Source organism: Anoplopoma fimbria, chromosome 5 (assembly GCF_027596085.1).
Source record: "Anoplopoma fimbria isolate UVic2021 breed Golden Eagle Sablefish chromosome 5, Afim_UVic_2022, whole genome shotgun sequence".
Lineage (NCBI taxonomy): Eukaryota > Metazoa > Chordata > Actinopteri > Perciformes > Anoplopomatidae > Anoplopoma > Anoplopoma fimbria.
Window position 1 is genome coordinate 12,600,002 of NC_072453.1, and position 15,017 is coordinate 12,615,018.

The following is a 15,017-nucleotide window of genomic DNA, read 5'->3' on the forward strand; positions in this document are numbered from 1 at the left end:
CAATTCAAATATTGTTTAATAATCATTGCTAAATTGATACTTTTTCAACTTTAAAATTAAGTTTTTAAAAAGTTATAATTCACTGTGTTATTCAGACAATATGTGCAGATAAACTGAACAACTGTTTTCTTGCAGTCCTTGTATTACTTTCGTCTGTGATTGGCATTCAAAAGAATACACAATACGTGTTTTTCGTGCCTTGCAGAATTATAAGGACATGTGAACAACTCTTCGTGTATTAGTCTTGAGTTGACATCAGATGACCTTCTCGAAATCAGTCCATTTCCCCAAATGAGGGCAAAAGTTTCCGACGGAGCTGTTAATTATGTGTAAGAATGATTGAGAGATGAATGGGGAGTTCTCAGAGAGCCCAGCGTGGCAGATGAAAAGATGAAAGCCCAGACGAGCTGAAGAAGCAGCTCTTTAACTGGATAACCCGTGCCACCAGTCCCTCACAGGCTCATTAGGAGAGGGTTTCTAAGGCTGGCTGGCTGCCGTTTGGTGTTCGCTCCATGACTAATCCAGGACCTGGAGGGCAGCTCTGGAAGGAAGGACTCGCGGAGAGTGAAAGGACTGCCAATGATGTTGTGATCCTGTTTGCCCCGGTACAACCCACCACCCACCAGGATAAAAAAAAAATAGCACCTGTGGGCTTTGTGGATATCTGATTTTACATACTTTTGCTTTTTGACATACTACTTACTGTGCTGTTGAGAAGGAATGCTAGTTGAGAAACTCACAACTCTACGTGTAGTTACTTTAAGACAAGTTGGATGGTCCTGTCCTGAAAAGATTCTTCAAATTCTTTCGAGCTCGATTAGGAAATTCCAACGAGGCATCGCGTTAAAAGAAGCATGAAACATGTTTCTGTGAGTAGTGTCATATACACTGAGGGGGGGAGTTCACAAAAGGATTTGCTGATGCTGAAGCTGCAGGAACAAGATGAAAAGAAACCGTGTTATTCTCAAAGCACCCCTAGATGTGCTTCCAGACAAATAGCATCACGGTGCTCCTGTGGTATTTGCACCTATTTGAAAAATGGTAACGTGCATAAATTTGCTGCAAAAAAACCCCACAATAACAAAACCAGTCAGCTCTAATATGCACCCGCAGCGACAGTGACATTTCTAGCGTCAGAAAGTTGGTGGTAACTAAAGCACATTGCGTCACGCCCAGACTTTTCAGTGATCATGGAAGCAGTGATTGTAGCCAGGCAAAGTCACGGAAGGAAAATAAATCACTGGAAAACTTTATGGGCATGTCTTTTCTGTAAAATCATTAGCGTTATATCTTTTGTGTATCAGACCATGTGGCGGGGCAGATAGCCATTTGCAATTCATGGTTTGGTCAGAGGCATCAATCCATTCTTTGTAAATGTCCCCCTCAGTTGTCAGTTTATTAGGTGCACCTAGTTAAGGTAAGCTTTGCATGACTGGTAGGTTAGACTACTTAGCTGAGCGTGAACAAACTGGCAACGGAGTGTATATTTCTGAAAAGTTTTATTATGCACTTCCAGTAAAGATTATAGAGGACATACTATACGTAGCTTTGACGATAAGCCTCCCACATGATCAGTGCACACACATTTAATGCGCACCGCCAGTGTTTATCAGAAGCTTCTGCTTTTGTTTTGGCATTGTGAGCTGCAAAGAACAGCCTGACCTTTACAGGGCTCTCTCCTACTATGCTGGTCTGTTAATGAAGTGACAGTTGTCTACTCTCTCTCTCTCTCTTTCTCTTTCTCTTGTGTGTGAGGTTTAAGTGGTAATTCTGCAATAATGAGATTAAGGCAATGCTTTACAGAGGACCCGTGGGACAGTCATGAAACATGGTTTGTGACATATCGCTGCATACTGCACTGCATCATCATCACCAGCTGCTGCTGCTGATGTATGTTTGGGTATTTGTTCTTCAACATGCCGGTGTAGGTTAGCCTCAAAAGAGCTTTGATGTAAATGCCAAACACACCACCTCCACAGACTACTCGCATGTCTGTCGCTATGTGTGTGTGCAGTTTGCCTGAGTAGCTGTGATCCTGTCAGCTGGCCTTTGAATAATGCCCCCTGAGGAGTGATAACATCCAGTGTGACTTCGCTCAACATGGTTTTATCAAAGTCATTATCAAGACGCAGCAGGGTGGATTACTGTGTCGGGAAACTATCCGTCAGCCGGACCTACCACACTGGATTCCTCCAGTGTGTGCATCACGATTCATACGAAGATCATACGTGTTTTATGTAAAGTAAAATCTTAATCTGCAACGTAGCCACTAATTTAAGATGACAACTGGCAATTTCCCTGTAAAATGCAGAGAAGAAGTAGCATAAAAGAGCAATTTGTAAGTTACATACCTCAATTTTTTTACATACACTGGGGTGGATGGTTCATTTGACACCCAGTGAATATGCTTCAGCTCATTTCTGTCTTCTCTCTCTGAACATAACTGACATGTTTGCTGTGAAGCTCACTGAAAGCTCCTTTCACTGTGATCGCCCAATTACTTTTGTCTTTAGAGGAACAGTGTGTTAAACCGAATGCCTGCGTTTCGGATGTGTGTTTAATTTGGAATTCAAATCATCATTGATGCAAAATTCAATGTATGAATGAATATGTATGTAACGGTTCGTATGGAGTTATATATATATATATTTTTGTTGTTGCATTTTCCGGCAACAAGAGCGATCAGTGCGCCGTGTTTAGGCAGCAAAACTACCAGGTTAGGTTTAGGAAAAGTTTGTGGTTTGGGTTGAAAGAACTGCAGAAATGGCGTAAGTCAAGAATGGAAGTTATGTGACAAAGAAGTCAACCCTGACTTTCACAAGGACCATGAACAGTGATCTCCGGGAAGAAAGTCTGGTGTTTTCGGAATCAACCCTTCTACCACAACCTCCTTATCGCTAAATATATACTGTCAAAAGAATGTCAGTGTGTGAAAACTTTCCTCCAAATGTTTTGTGTGCAAAAAAAAAGTCCAAATGCTTTTAATCCTTCTTTCTAGTATTCTTCAGGCATATCATTTGTATTCATGGAAATCATGGAAAAAAGACTGTTAGAATCTATTTTAATTGCTTTGTGATTCATCCGTTCCTCAACATGAACTTCTCCAACACTGTGACTCCGCTGCAAAAAAGTTGGTAGTTTTTACTGCTCACCAGTTTTTGGAGTTCTGTCTGAATCAGCCCTTGTCGCCTCATTAGTAATCCGGTCATCTCTTCACAAACTTTTGGCCTGGATGAAAAAGAGCAGCCTTTTGCTGTCATTGTTACACCTCAGATCTCTGTGTTTGTAGGCTGGCGGAAGCTAGCGCTCTTCAGCTCTGACACTGGCATCGCACAGCCTGGTGCTGCCAAGTCAAAGCCATAGCAGCTTTTTTCCCTTTTTTTTTTTTTTTTTTAGCAGTCTCATGACAGATGGGCCCTCACCGGCCCGTGGGGGTCGGTCAGAAGTCATATCTTTTCAAGTGTCATTTTATACAGTCCCACAAACACATTCTATGAAACCAACCCACTAAAACATATCTAAAGTCATCTTCTACTCAGCTCCAGTTTACTCCATAAGAACTCTGCAAAAATCTTCTGAGGGGTTTTTCTGAGTCTGTCAGTAACTTCCAAATGGTTATTTTTTAAAGGTGCCAAATGCAGAATATAGAACAAAAACTCACCCACACTGGCTTCTTCACTTGCGTATAAATGTATTTTAGTCACGACGTTTCGGTGCGTAGACCTTCATCGGGTTATTTTACATGGAAGTGAGGATGCATGCCAAATGCGAAATTCAGAGCGTATCTATGGTGAAGGATTGCCTCCACACAGCTCGAAACATGGCAAAAACCACCTTTCATCACTCCAGACATTAAAGAGCTTTCAGCTTTAACATTATATCTGGTGTAAAGATTTTATTTGGGCACCATCAACCCAGCTAGATTTAAGAGCCCTTTATTGCTAAAAGTGGAGTGAAGAAGTGAGTTCTTTTTCACTCAGTGTAAATTGAAAGGTCCAACCGTTGAGAGCAGTACTGCCTCACCCAAGTGTTTTGTTTTTTTTGAGTCATTAGAGCTTCCCTAGGGTGCACTGCTCAATATTCTTACAGCCTAGTTTATCTGAAAAAGCCGTAATAAACTTTACCAATAGTCTGATAGAATTAGGTTGAAAATACAGTATGTTGACAGATAAATCAATCTGATTTAAGATCAGGTGTCTGAAATAAAAGGTAATATAATTCAATAAATTGCTCCGATAATGAAGGTTTTTGACCTTTCCTTATCTTTGAGCACAGGCAGATACGCCAGCTTTTAGAGTATGCAAATGGGATAATGATCATTATCGGGGATGCTCTCTGAACTCAATTAGCAAGTATGATCTGCTGATAACTTGTCATTAGCATATGTGCTAGGTGTCTGCGGTGCAGGAGGTGAGCGATTAAGTCAAATGTAAAAGCATCAAGAGGTACGGAAAGCAAAATCCTCTGTTGTCTGTGTACTGAAATGTAAATACAGCACGCCCATCAATCAGCGGTAATGGGGTGATTTTTCTGACACTGACAGTTTTTATGGGGCATATTCATCACGATGATGCCATATGTATACAGTACCAGAATGGCTCCAATGTGGACGAGCTGCTCTAGCCCTGCCTAATTAAAAAGTTAAAGGATCTCCAAGTTATGTTTTTGTCTCCTTCTCAGCAGAAAACAGGGAAGCCTGTGATTTCTGGCGATGGTTAGAGCTACTTTGATTTCCCTGCTGAGCTTGAGGTGGGAAAAAAAAAACCCCGAAGTAACAGGGCAGGCTGTTTTTAGGAATCACACATTTCTAGACTGTGCTTGATGCCATGGCTGAAGGCGTGAAGCAAAGACTCAATCCTGTTGGATGAGTCTTTGCTTACATTTATAGAATCAGCTCAGATTTCCCCGTCATTAGCATCTTTGCTTGTAGTTGTAATGGAGTTATAAAGAAGTGTTTTGTCATTGTCTCTCCCTGTGCATCCTGTTTTTTTCCGGCCGTCACAGATGTTGCAAGGCAGCCGAGCATCTTCCTCCTGGCATTTGGCTTTGTTAATAATGCAAGCTTAAAAGAGCAGTGCATGACATAATGTTCACCATGCAGACACCCCTAATTCACACTCCTCTCATTCTGTCTGTGCAAAGAATATTCTCTGAAATCAATATGGTGATTAATTACAGTCTGTACAGTAATTACATCTTTTTTATGAATAATTCCTCCCGGAGTGTACTAACTCAAATACAGACAGAGTAGAGCTTTTGTTAATTCAATTGCATTTATTTAAGAGCCACAAATTTAAAATTTCATACTTTTTTAGCCCACATTTAAAAAAAGATATATTCTAAAGTTCAGAAAATGATCTCTGGATGCCTTTTAATCTTGTTTTAAATGGCCTTTTTTGGAGTGTCTTTGTCGAAGCCCACTGTGAGGGAGAGTATATTCTATTTTCATCCGCCTCATTAAGTTTTTCACTTTAATTAATGGCAGGATGTGCTCACAGAGGAACTGTCCTGTCTGTTCGTTAAAGCCCATTTTATGTCGGAGCTCAGGCAGACTGCTGGCTTCAAATAGGCTTCCAGGTAACGCAGTTTAAGTTGTAAACTCATAAAACGTATTTTATGGAAAAGCATCTCACGTTTGCGTACAGATACTGCAGATCAGTAAATTACCTGCCTTTATATACAGTTTGCAGTGGAACCTTGAAGGAGTGGCGCTACTGGAAAAGGGTGATCAAGCAGAAATGGTTGATTACGGCTGCATTTTGCCTGTTGAGTCATATTTAGCCAGAAGCTGTGAATTGATCTCGCTCTTTCCTCCCCGTGTGACCCAGCAGTGAGAGCTGTGTGCTACCTCGGTAATGTCTGTAGAACTTACAGCTATTGGTGATTATAAATGAGTTCAGTTGGACACGCCTCACTCTTAACCTATAAAGAAGCCCTCTGGCAATGTCAACAATTGTGGCAATTTTCGCAGTGTATTTCTTTATTTTGTTTTAGAGTTTATGTAACAAAGACAATGCACAATACAGATACAGAGTAGCCTAAAGCAAGTTTGATCAGTGGTCCCATAGCAGAGGCAGTAAAAAAAAAAAATAATTGCAACACACATGCTGATAACTAAAAACAGCGTGCTTCAAAACAAATACATCAAGAATACAAATTACCAATACTGAAATACCAATCAATACCAAAACAAAAACTGGACCCAACTAGCCTTCATAACATCTGCAGACTAAAGCTAAAATCTAAATTAAACAATTTATAGGAGTTGGAATTTCCGCTTCATATAAAAGCAGTCTTTAAAACTGGCCAATGAAACTATTGTTCTGAGTATCCCTGAGCCAATAGTACCTGTTTCTTTAAATATTCAAAACAAACAATAATTTTTTTTTTTTTGTGAAATTCAAAAACTGAAAGTAATCAGCCCCACATATTGAGCAGTACTATTTCTCAGCCCACAGGTGCAGCAGATGGAAACACATTTTAGCATTAGTCCAGTGTTAGGCGTATGAACTATATTGACATGTTCACAGCTGCAGAAAATTGAGTGAGTCGTGCAGAGGGGGGGGGGGGGGGCTGGGGGGTGCTGTGCTGTGCTGTGCTTGTGCAGACAGGATAGATGTAATAGGCTGTCTGAGTGCTTAGGAGACGGGAGGTGGGCGGGGAGTGTGTGTGTGTGTGTGTGTGTGGGGGGGGGGGGGGGTAGTCTCCCGCTTTGAGGGGCCAAAGAGCCAGAGAAAATGCACTTCTAATGGCTTATCCAAAGGTGCTCGATGACAGTTAACCTTTCCAGCTAATAATTAAGGTGACTGTTAAAATGTATCCCACGTCGGCACAGGATAGCATTTAGTCAGCGGTGGAGATAAATGTGGGGACGTGAACATAGCACGGCTTTTAAAACACGGCACATCCCACAGTGTTGTCGTCTCAGCAGTGATGGTTGCTCCTGTTCAAGGTCAGTTTTGACGTGGCGCTCAGGGAAACCCCAGCTCTCTCTCTCTCTCTCTCTCTCTCTCTCTCTCTCTCCTCCTCTCTCTCCCCCCCTTCCTCCCTCTCTCTCAGGTGGTTCACTGCTATGCTGTTACATACAGTTAGAGACTCCCGAGATGATGTGTGAGGATTTTTGCTGATTCCCACAGCGAGTCCCGGTTCGAGTGAGGGTTTACCTTTTAGTCATGCCAAGGGAGGGAGGGAGGGGGGTGTGGGGGGTTCAACAGCTGCTTCTGTTGGATCTGGCCGTGCAGCAGATCTCTGTTCACCTGCCAGGGTCCGTTACACCAGCGTCACATCTTCATGCCGCTTTATTGCCCGCTCATGAAACCCTGATGCAATCCACTTAAGTGGCGTACCAATCGTCCTTGTTTCACCTTGCCATTTTTTCCCTTTATGGCACATCCTGATGTATCTTAATATGGTCACTTGGTTGATCATTTTTTTGCGGTTTGTTTATTGATAAGTAGTTGTGCGGACCCAAGACCCCGTAGTGTTCCTTAAATGAAGTATGCCAGGTTATGGAATATACACTGTTCTTGACATTAATTCTCCTACACTCATGATAAGTTTTTTTTAGGTTTTTTTTCCTCCGTGGGTAATTCTTTGAGAGTAGTACACACAGTGTTGTATGGCTGCTTCCGCCAGGGAATGAAGTTAAATAGCGGATGGGCCTCTGACTCTGTAAGTAGCAATCATAATTCCCCTCTAAAAGCTTCATGCCTCTTAAATTATTAACATTTAATTCTGCAACATCGGACTGGATTAACCCATCAGACAGCATTCTCATTAAGATCTACTCATTGCATCTTTTTTCGGGAGTGCCTGGAGCTCCTTCTGTACCTCCGTCTGCCAAAGAGAAAGAGTGAACCTGTGTTTCACTTTAGTTCTCTTCTGAAACGTTCTCTCCATGTCTGGCTACTACCGCACAAACTGCCAATGACAGAATTCATATTGTGAGATTCTGAGGTATACAGTGTAAACCCAATGCAGGAACTCGTGTCATTTATTTATTATGGTATGGCGTGCAATCATAAGCTTTCCCCAACCTTAGCCGAGTGGTTTTTGTTGCCTTTCTTTCCCCAAACTTAAGAAGAGAAATGTTTTCTCTATGTATTTTGACAAGAGCATGGTGTTCCACAGTACTGAGAAATGAATCATGAAAAGTGCCCCCTGAAAAGATTCATGATTAACAAGATCAAACATCAAAAACTCACTGAAAGACAGAATGAAAGAATGCTTTAACGAAATTCAAATTGAATTCTTTCAGAATGAGTTTAAACGAACTTTCTTTCTATCTTTTCAGTAAAGTGAAGCTTAAGTTTATCCTATGCTTCATTACGTTTGTGTATTTAACACATTGCGTACATTTGAATATATGATTGGAACAAGAATATAGAGGTCATGGTCTTTTGCATTTGGCATTTTCTTAACTGATTTGTTCAGAAGTTTAAACAGGTTGTTACATGATTTGTTTTGTTGTGAGTTCAAGTGTTGTGTACATGAATACCGGGCAGCTACTTGATCAACAAGCAGGATTTCTGAAGGGAATGCTCAGAATTGTCTTAAAGCAACATTTAATCCTATTAATTAGAAACAATAGAATGTAAACACCTTTACTTTAGGGGGGTTTCATTACTATGAAGACTAGAAAAACAAACTTTTTTCCTCTTATCTTTCCAGAGTGTTCCTGCGGGCCATTAATCAGTATGCAGCAGTGTTGAACAAGAAATTTCTGGATCAAACCAACTTTGAGCTACAGGTAAGAGCCGAACCTTTTGAAAGTCTTTTTTCTTTTTTGGGGGAACAACCTTGATAGTATCCCCCCCCACACACACACACACACACACACACACACACACACACACACACACCCCACCCTCCCTCCCTCCCGGAGACGATGTTCTTTTAGTCACGTTGAGTACTATTAGCAGCAGCTTTGCAAAAGATTTGGATGGCATTTTCTTTTTATGTCATCACTTCACTGCAGTTTCACACTGAGGCTGCTTTTAATGTTCCAGATGCAGCATTGTTGGATCTTCTGAAAAGGAGAGAGAGGAAGAAAAAAAAAAGAGAGCAGGCATAAAAATTGTGGCGCAGGAACATCAATTACTGTGTAATGGCCCGCAATTTGATTTGATGTGCATTTCAGAATATTTTAACCTGCTCCCCCTAGAAGAGATCAACTTATTCTGCTTGCTTTTTAAATGTCTGACATATGGTAAAATGTTAATGTTGGCACCTACTACATTGCTGTTAAAACCTTTATGGATTATTAGTGGGACGTATAGCACTCTGATCTCTCCTTATGGTGTATGAATAATGGGGTTAGGTGTTATTTAATTAAAACTAAAAAAATGTGAACGTTTCTACTCTATGTGCTCTTAAAACTCATCATTGAGAGACTTATTTTATATGCATAAATTGACTTTTTGCAGTTTGAAAAGGTGGCTATTATAGCTCTCCCTTTTGCTGCTGTGATTGTCTTATTGAGAGTGCTATGTGCTATGGAGATCAGTGGCCTAAATCTCCAGCCTCTCCAATCACTGGTACAGCGACCCTACACACTAACTACACCCAAAACCTTTTGATGTAGTAAAAACTATAACGCTTTCCAGGCCACATAGTGTGCTGTTGAACTGAATGATATGGTTGTAAACTTGCTTTTTGACTGAGTTAAAAGTTATTTTGTCCTCTCCGCCTGTCATTATGTGGCTCAGCTGTGGAACAACTACTTCCACCTGGCTGTAGCCTTCCTCACCCAGGAGTCACTGCAGCTGGAGAACTTCTCAAGCGACAAAAGAGCCAAGATCTTCCAAAAGTGAGTACGAGCGCTCTCCCTCTCCCAATCCACATGGCCTCCTCCGCATCGCTTTATATAATTCATCACACGGAGGCTCAGGGGCGGGATTCCCAACACGCCATGTCTCCAGTGGAGGCTGCTCTAGTTGTTCGCCCTCCTGAACAAAACAGAAACAGCCTCATAGTAACTCCAGGAGTTATCGTGAGCACATCGTGTACTCAAATACCAGATATCAGAGAAAAGTTCGGCATCACTTGAAATGTAGGATTCAGGTATTTGGTTCTTTATCAAGTAATCTCTTTTTATTCCTAGTTATTCTAGCAACAGATAAAGGGGAGAACATTTGATAGCACAGCGCAAAGTTTTCAAACCACAAAGTTTCGCATTCAAAAATCACTTCTAAAAATCTCACCCCATCTTTCAGTAAATTCGGTGAGTTTTGTTTCCTGCTGCCTGTCTACAAAAAAGCCATTCATCTACATTAGTATTTCTCATCGTCTGGTAATGCAGCCAAACGTGTAAATGCTTTCTGGGCAGACGCGGACTACATTGGCTCTCATCTTCATTTGGAGGAGCTTTTTTGTCACTGAAGCATTCATCACAGCGTGCCCGAGCCTGACAGCGAAGCTCCTCGTTGGTCAGTGCTTTATTATCGGACCTGATAGCCTCCCACACAAACAGCCTGAACACAGCAAACAACGTTCCCAACCACCACCTCCACCCTGCCTTTCTCCACTTGTCAGCCTCGCCTTGAAAAAAACTTTCATAGAATAAGAACACACTACCTTATGTGTAAAATCTAAATCAAAAAAAGTATACTTTTTTTATCCAATCAGAACAATGACATTTGCATTTGAATTTCTCACAGCCCCTGTAACATCCATTATCATAGCACTACTTTGAGAGATCATATTTTTTCAAAAAATATGCATTGACTGAGTTCATCTTTGCACGTAAACTTTTTTTCATAAAAAATCAATTATGTTTTTATGAATTTATATGAAAGCGCAAAACATAATATTGGGATATTTCTGATATTTTATTTCACCCCCTAGTTTCCACACCTCAGCAGCAACTTTGACAAATACAACTTTACACAAAAGTAGACAAAATCAACCACACTAATTTGATCAAAGAATTTCTTTTTTTTTTTTTTTTTTTTATCCTTTAATGACAATAAAGGGGCTCTGGCCAGTGATTGTGGAAATGCAGACACACATACACATAGAGAGATGGATAAATGAGCATGCAGCGATGTCATCATCATGATATGCAGGAATGAGTGATGAGTAGAGGGAGTGTCACATTGTCAGGTTTTGTGAACATCTCTTGCTTTACTTCAGGCTTTGATTCCGTCTCATCTGTTCTTACAGGCTACAGCTTGTCAGTCACTGTTGTTCTCTTTCTGCCACGTCTGTCTGTACTTCTGTCCTCCATCATTTGTGTTTCCATCACCTCATGCTTCCATGAAGATTTCCTCTTTACTCCTCACAATCTTGCTCTTTGCCCTCCTGACCCAGTGTCAATATTCAACACAAGCCGCCCCCCGAAATCGACTCACAGCTCACCTCTGTTCTCCCTCTGTTATTCCTAGTCAATCTCTCCGAGAGCTTTCCTCCCCGTAGCTGACAGGTATGTGTTGTGGGTCCTGACAGGCGACAGTCATAGCTGCGTGCCTCGCTGCCTGCGGGAGTGTGATAGAACAGCACCCAGCGTCTGCCTCGGCTCAGATGAGGACACCACGCCTCCTGAGCGCGCCCATATGTAGAGACACAAAGCTGCACACTTCCACTGGCTCACATGCATACTCTGAAATCAATCGTAGAAACAAGTGGGAGCAGGAATAAATGAGAAGACACTATCAAATTGCAAAGTGTGGATGAGAGGCCAAAACAGTGTAAGATGTAATAAATAATTCAGTCGTACAGTAATTTCAAGAGGTGGGCATCTTTTTCTACTTCATCATCTTGCCAATACTCCGCTTGAAGATCAATCCGTGGGCAACACTCATCCCTTTGACGGCTAAACACTGTAAAGTGTTTTGACTCAGCCAGACCTCAAAGAGGTGACGCAGCGTCTTCGTTAAGGATTCTTTTAATGCTCTTCTGCTCTCTGCCAAAATACATTAGTGTGTCTCTGTACAGTATTGGCAAAACCAATCAATTGGGTTTTCGAAATTCCATCTTGTGCCATGGTGTGCTCCGAAATGTCACAATATGTGAAAGAGGCTTTGGATGTATATTCATGGAGGTCAGGAGAAGTGTCACGCTTAGACCTCAAACTCTCATCTTTCCTGCTTCGCTGCAATGTCATGCCAAGGTGTCATGCCATCAGCGTGCAAGAGACAGTGTAAGAGGAGACCGAGGTGGCTCCATCAGTCACTCAGTGTGATAGTCTGATGTCCGAAAGGCTTGATTGTTGGCACAGGCGAACAATGCGGTCGCCTGCAGCGCCACCAGCTGGACAGGACAGGACACGAGACGGGGGAGAAGGAAAGTAATCGATGACTCTGACACCAAATCTTACTTTAAATGCCCTTCAGAGTCATGTCAGGCTATTTGATTTATTGTGTTGTAGATGCGTTGGGATAAGAGTTCCACTTAAGTTAGACTTTAGCATACTGCTGTATTCATGCACACCTTAAAGCTACTATTGGTAACTCTTATAAAAATATTTTTTGGGGCATATTTGCTCAAACAGTCACTATAGATAAGAGACAGATAATCCGTGATAAGCTCAGGTTCCTCTGCCTCCTTTAGTGCCCTTAAAGGGATTTGTAAGATTCCACCGTGACCAACGGAAACAACAAATCACAGCTGTCAATCATAGTTCATAAAGCTTGTGAACTCCTATCAAACTGTCAAATTAGGCAGCGCTGATCAAGTATGAAATCAAGACTCTGTTACTGCATCGCCTATTTCTGATCTCTAATGTTTTCAGAAACATATTTTAGTGTACTGTTTAGCTGTAAGATAAGTACGTTTTCTTCCGTCAGTGGGCGGTGCTTAGTTTTAGATCAACTGTTTACAACATTGGGTTGCAAACTTTTCATAATACTAAGTTCTCTAGAATGGCATAAAGAGAGGTTGTTCAAATCTAACCTGAAACCAGTTGGCTAACTCTTGAGATAGTTTCATCCTTCTAAAAACATCTATTTTTCCACATTATCCAGCTTTAGAGGGGGATATGTAATTTTCTGCCAGGCTCTGATTGTTTTATCCATATTACAGAACAGTGGGTAACACAGCACCGCAGTAAGGATAGATCTATTCATCGACTTTGAGCCTAACTTTTATTCTAGCTGTCTGATCAGCCGAATCCCACATGGCTTGGGTCGGGGACAGACACTGTGATGGTTTGGCACTGCTTCAAAACAGAACCACAATATTGCGCTTCAGTGCAGTTATTCCCCACGGTGAGCCAGCAGTGAAAATACATCTGATTACCTCTCAGCATGCAATGGTGCGGCTAAAGCATGCCATACCAGACCAGTGGAATCACGGTAAAAACAGTCAGAAATAGCTCTCTCAGGACTGTTATCTCCATTCTGTCCTCTATATTCTTGATCTTAAAACAAGTTCAGGCTTGAACTTACTCACTTTTCTTATCTATTGTCCAATCTGTTTTCAAAGTTACTTACTCCATTACTTCAGTTTCATGTATGTGATCGTTTTCACAGAGCTGATCTCACCTTCTGCCTCTCTGCTCGTCGTTTCCCCTCCTGTTGGTCTCTCCATCATTCACTGTCTGTCTTATCCCTCTCTGTCCTTTCCACTTCACTATGTGTCCTTTCTGTGACCTGGGCCTTGTGTGTGGCAGGCAGGGAGACGGGCTCCAAGCTGCCATGGAGATTGGTTCATGACCTCGACATGGCAGAGCTGATCAGCTTATCAGCCCTGGTTTCGCAGAAGATAGACAATAAGTCAGGACGGGGAGCAAAACCTTCCAGCTTCTTCTTTTTTTTTTTTTTTTTTTTTTTGCAAATCTTTGTTTTATATAAGGGCTCTTGAGTCGACCTCCAAGAACTATACAAACAAAGACTTGTCTGATCAAATGCTTTGCCCCATGTCTACTGTCTTCTTTCAAATACAAGCAGCAGAAGACAGACCATAGTTGACAGCCTGCTGACTGCCGATCATGCGTTTATGTTCAGAACTCAAATGAGTGGAAATTATTCTTTGGTGAGCATTTGTATTCCAAAGAACAAAGCCAAGTAGCTTACGATAGACAATCTGTTTAAACCGTCTCATTATATGCTTGTGTCACGAGTACACGAATACACATGTTATTGTACTACTTATATTTATTCTTTGTCACTGCTCATACAGACATCTATCAGATAAAAAACAGCACTCTGAGGGCCTATTAAATACATTTATATGCCTCGGCAACAGCTGTGGACGGAGGCATTATGTCTTCGGGTTGTCAGTCCCGGTCCATTCTCCTTAACAACGTATCTCAGGAGCAAAGTTCTTCAAATTTAGCACAAACGTATAATTAGACTCAGGGTTGAACTGATAACAGTTTGGTAGTCATAAGTTATTGTGAACTCACAAAACACATTTTGGCCATAACCCAAGACTAAATATGCTAATTGTGACAATTTAACAAATGTCTAATAGGATGAAAATGATGGGCTGATGATATTTTTGGTCAGAAATGGATGTAACTGCAACATGGTCGGTTGGTAGAGGCACACAACTGTGAGGCATCTCACTTCCTCACCCTGCATCCACTGTGTTTGAGATGTCCTCTAGCATCCTGTTTTTTTTAGCATCCATTAACACTTTGTGCTAAGTTCACTTTCTGTTGATCTTTAGGCTCATCCTTTAATCTTTCCTCTTACTTCATATGACATTTTCCTATTACTAGCAACAACATTAACACTGTCTTTGGTTCTAGCAGCTGCGCCACAGCTGAGACATGACACAGCCATTCATATACGTATGTTACATTGCATTAGGCAGTTAAAGCAGTCAGCAAACGCTATTCATATTGCATTCACTTTCACATCCAGCAAGCTGTTCTCTAAATTAGATCATCCCCAAGTCGTTTTATCTTCTTTGCCATGATTTGACTGTAGCCTGCATAACATTTGCTCCTCTTTGTGTTTCAGGTACCAGGACATGAGAAGACAAATTGGCTTTGAAATCAGGGACATGTGGTACAATCTAGGTAACTTAACTAAATATTCTGTTAATATTGTTCAGTTTAATTTGTAACCAAA

At 41.3% G+C, this 15,017-nt stretch overlaps 1 protein-coding gene across 2 annotated transcripts in view; it reads left to right on the top strand.

Moving 5' to 3' along the window:
• Positions 1-15,017, top strand: part of dock1 (dedicator of cytokinesis 1) — a 175,369-nt gene that overhangs the window by 125,436 nt on the left and 34,916 nt on the right. For both annotated transcript variants that reach the window (XM_054598615.1, XM_054598616.1), the window contains exons 30-32: positions 8,671-8,749; positions 9,708-9,808; positions 14,907-14,965. In XM_054598615.1, coding sequence (XP_054454590.1) covers positions 8,671-8,749; positions 9,708-9,808; positions 14,907-14,965 — 239 coding nt within the window. The remainder of the gene's footprint in view (positions 1-8,670; positions 8,750-9,707; positions 9,809-14,906; positions 14,966-15,017) is intronic.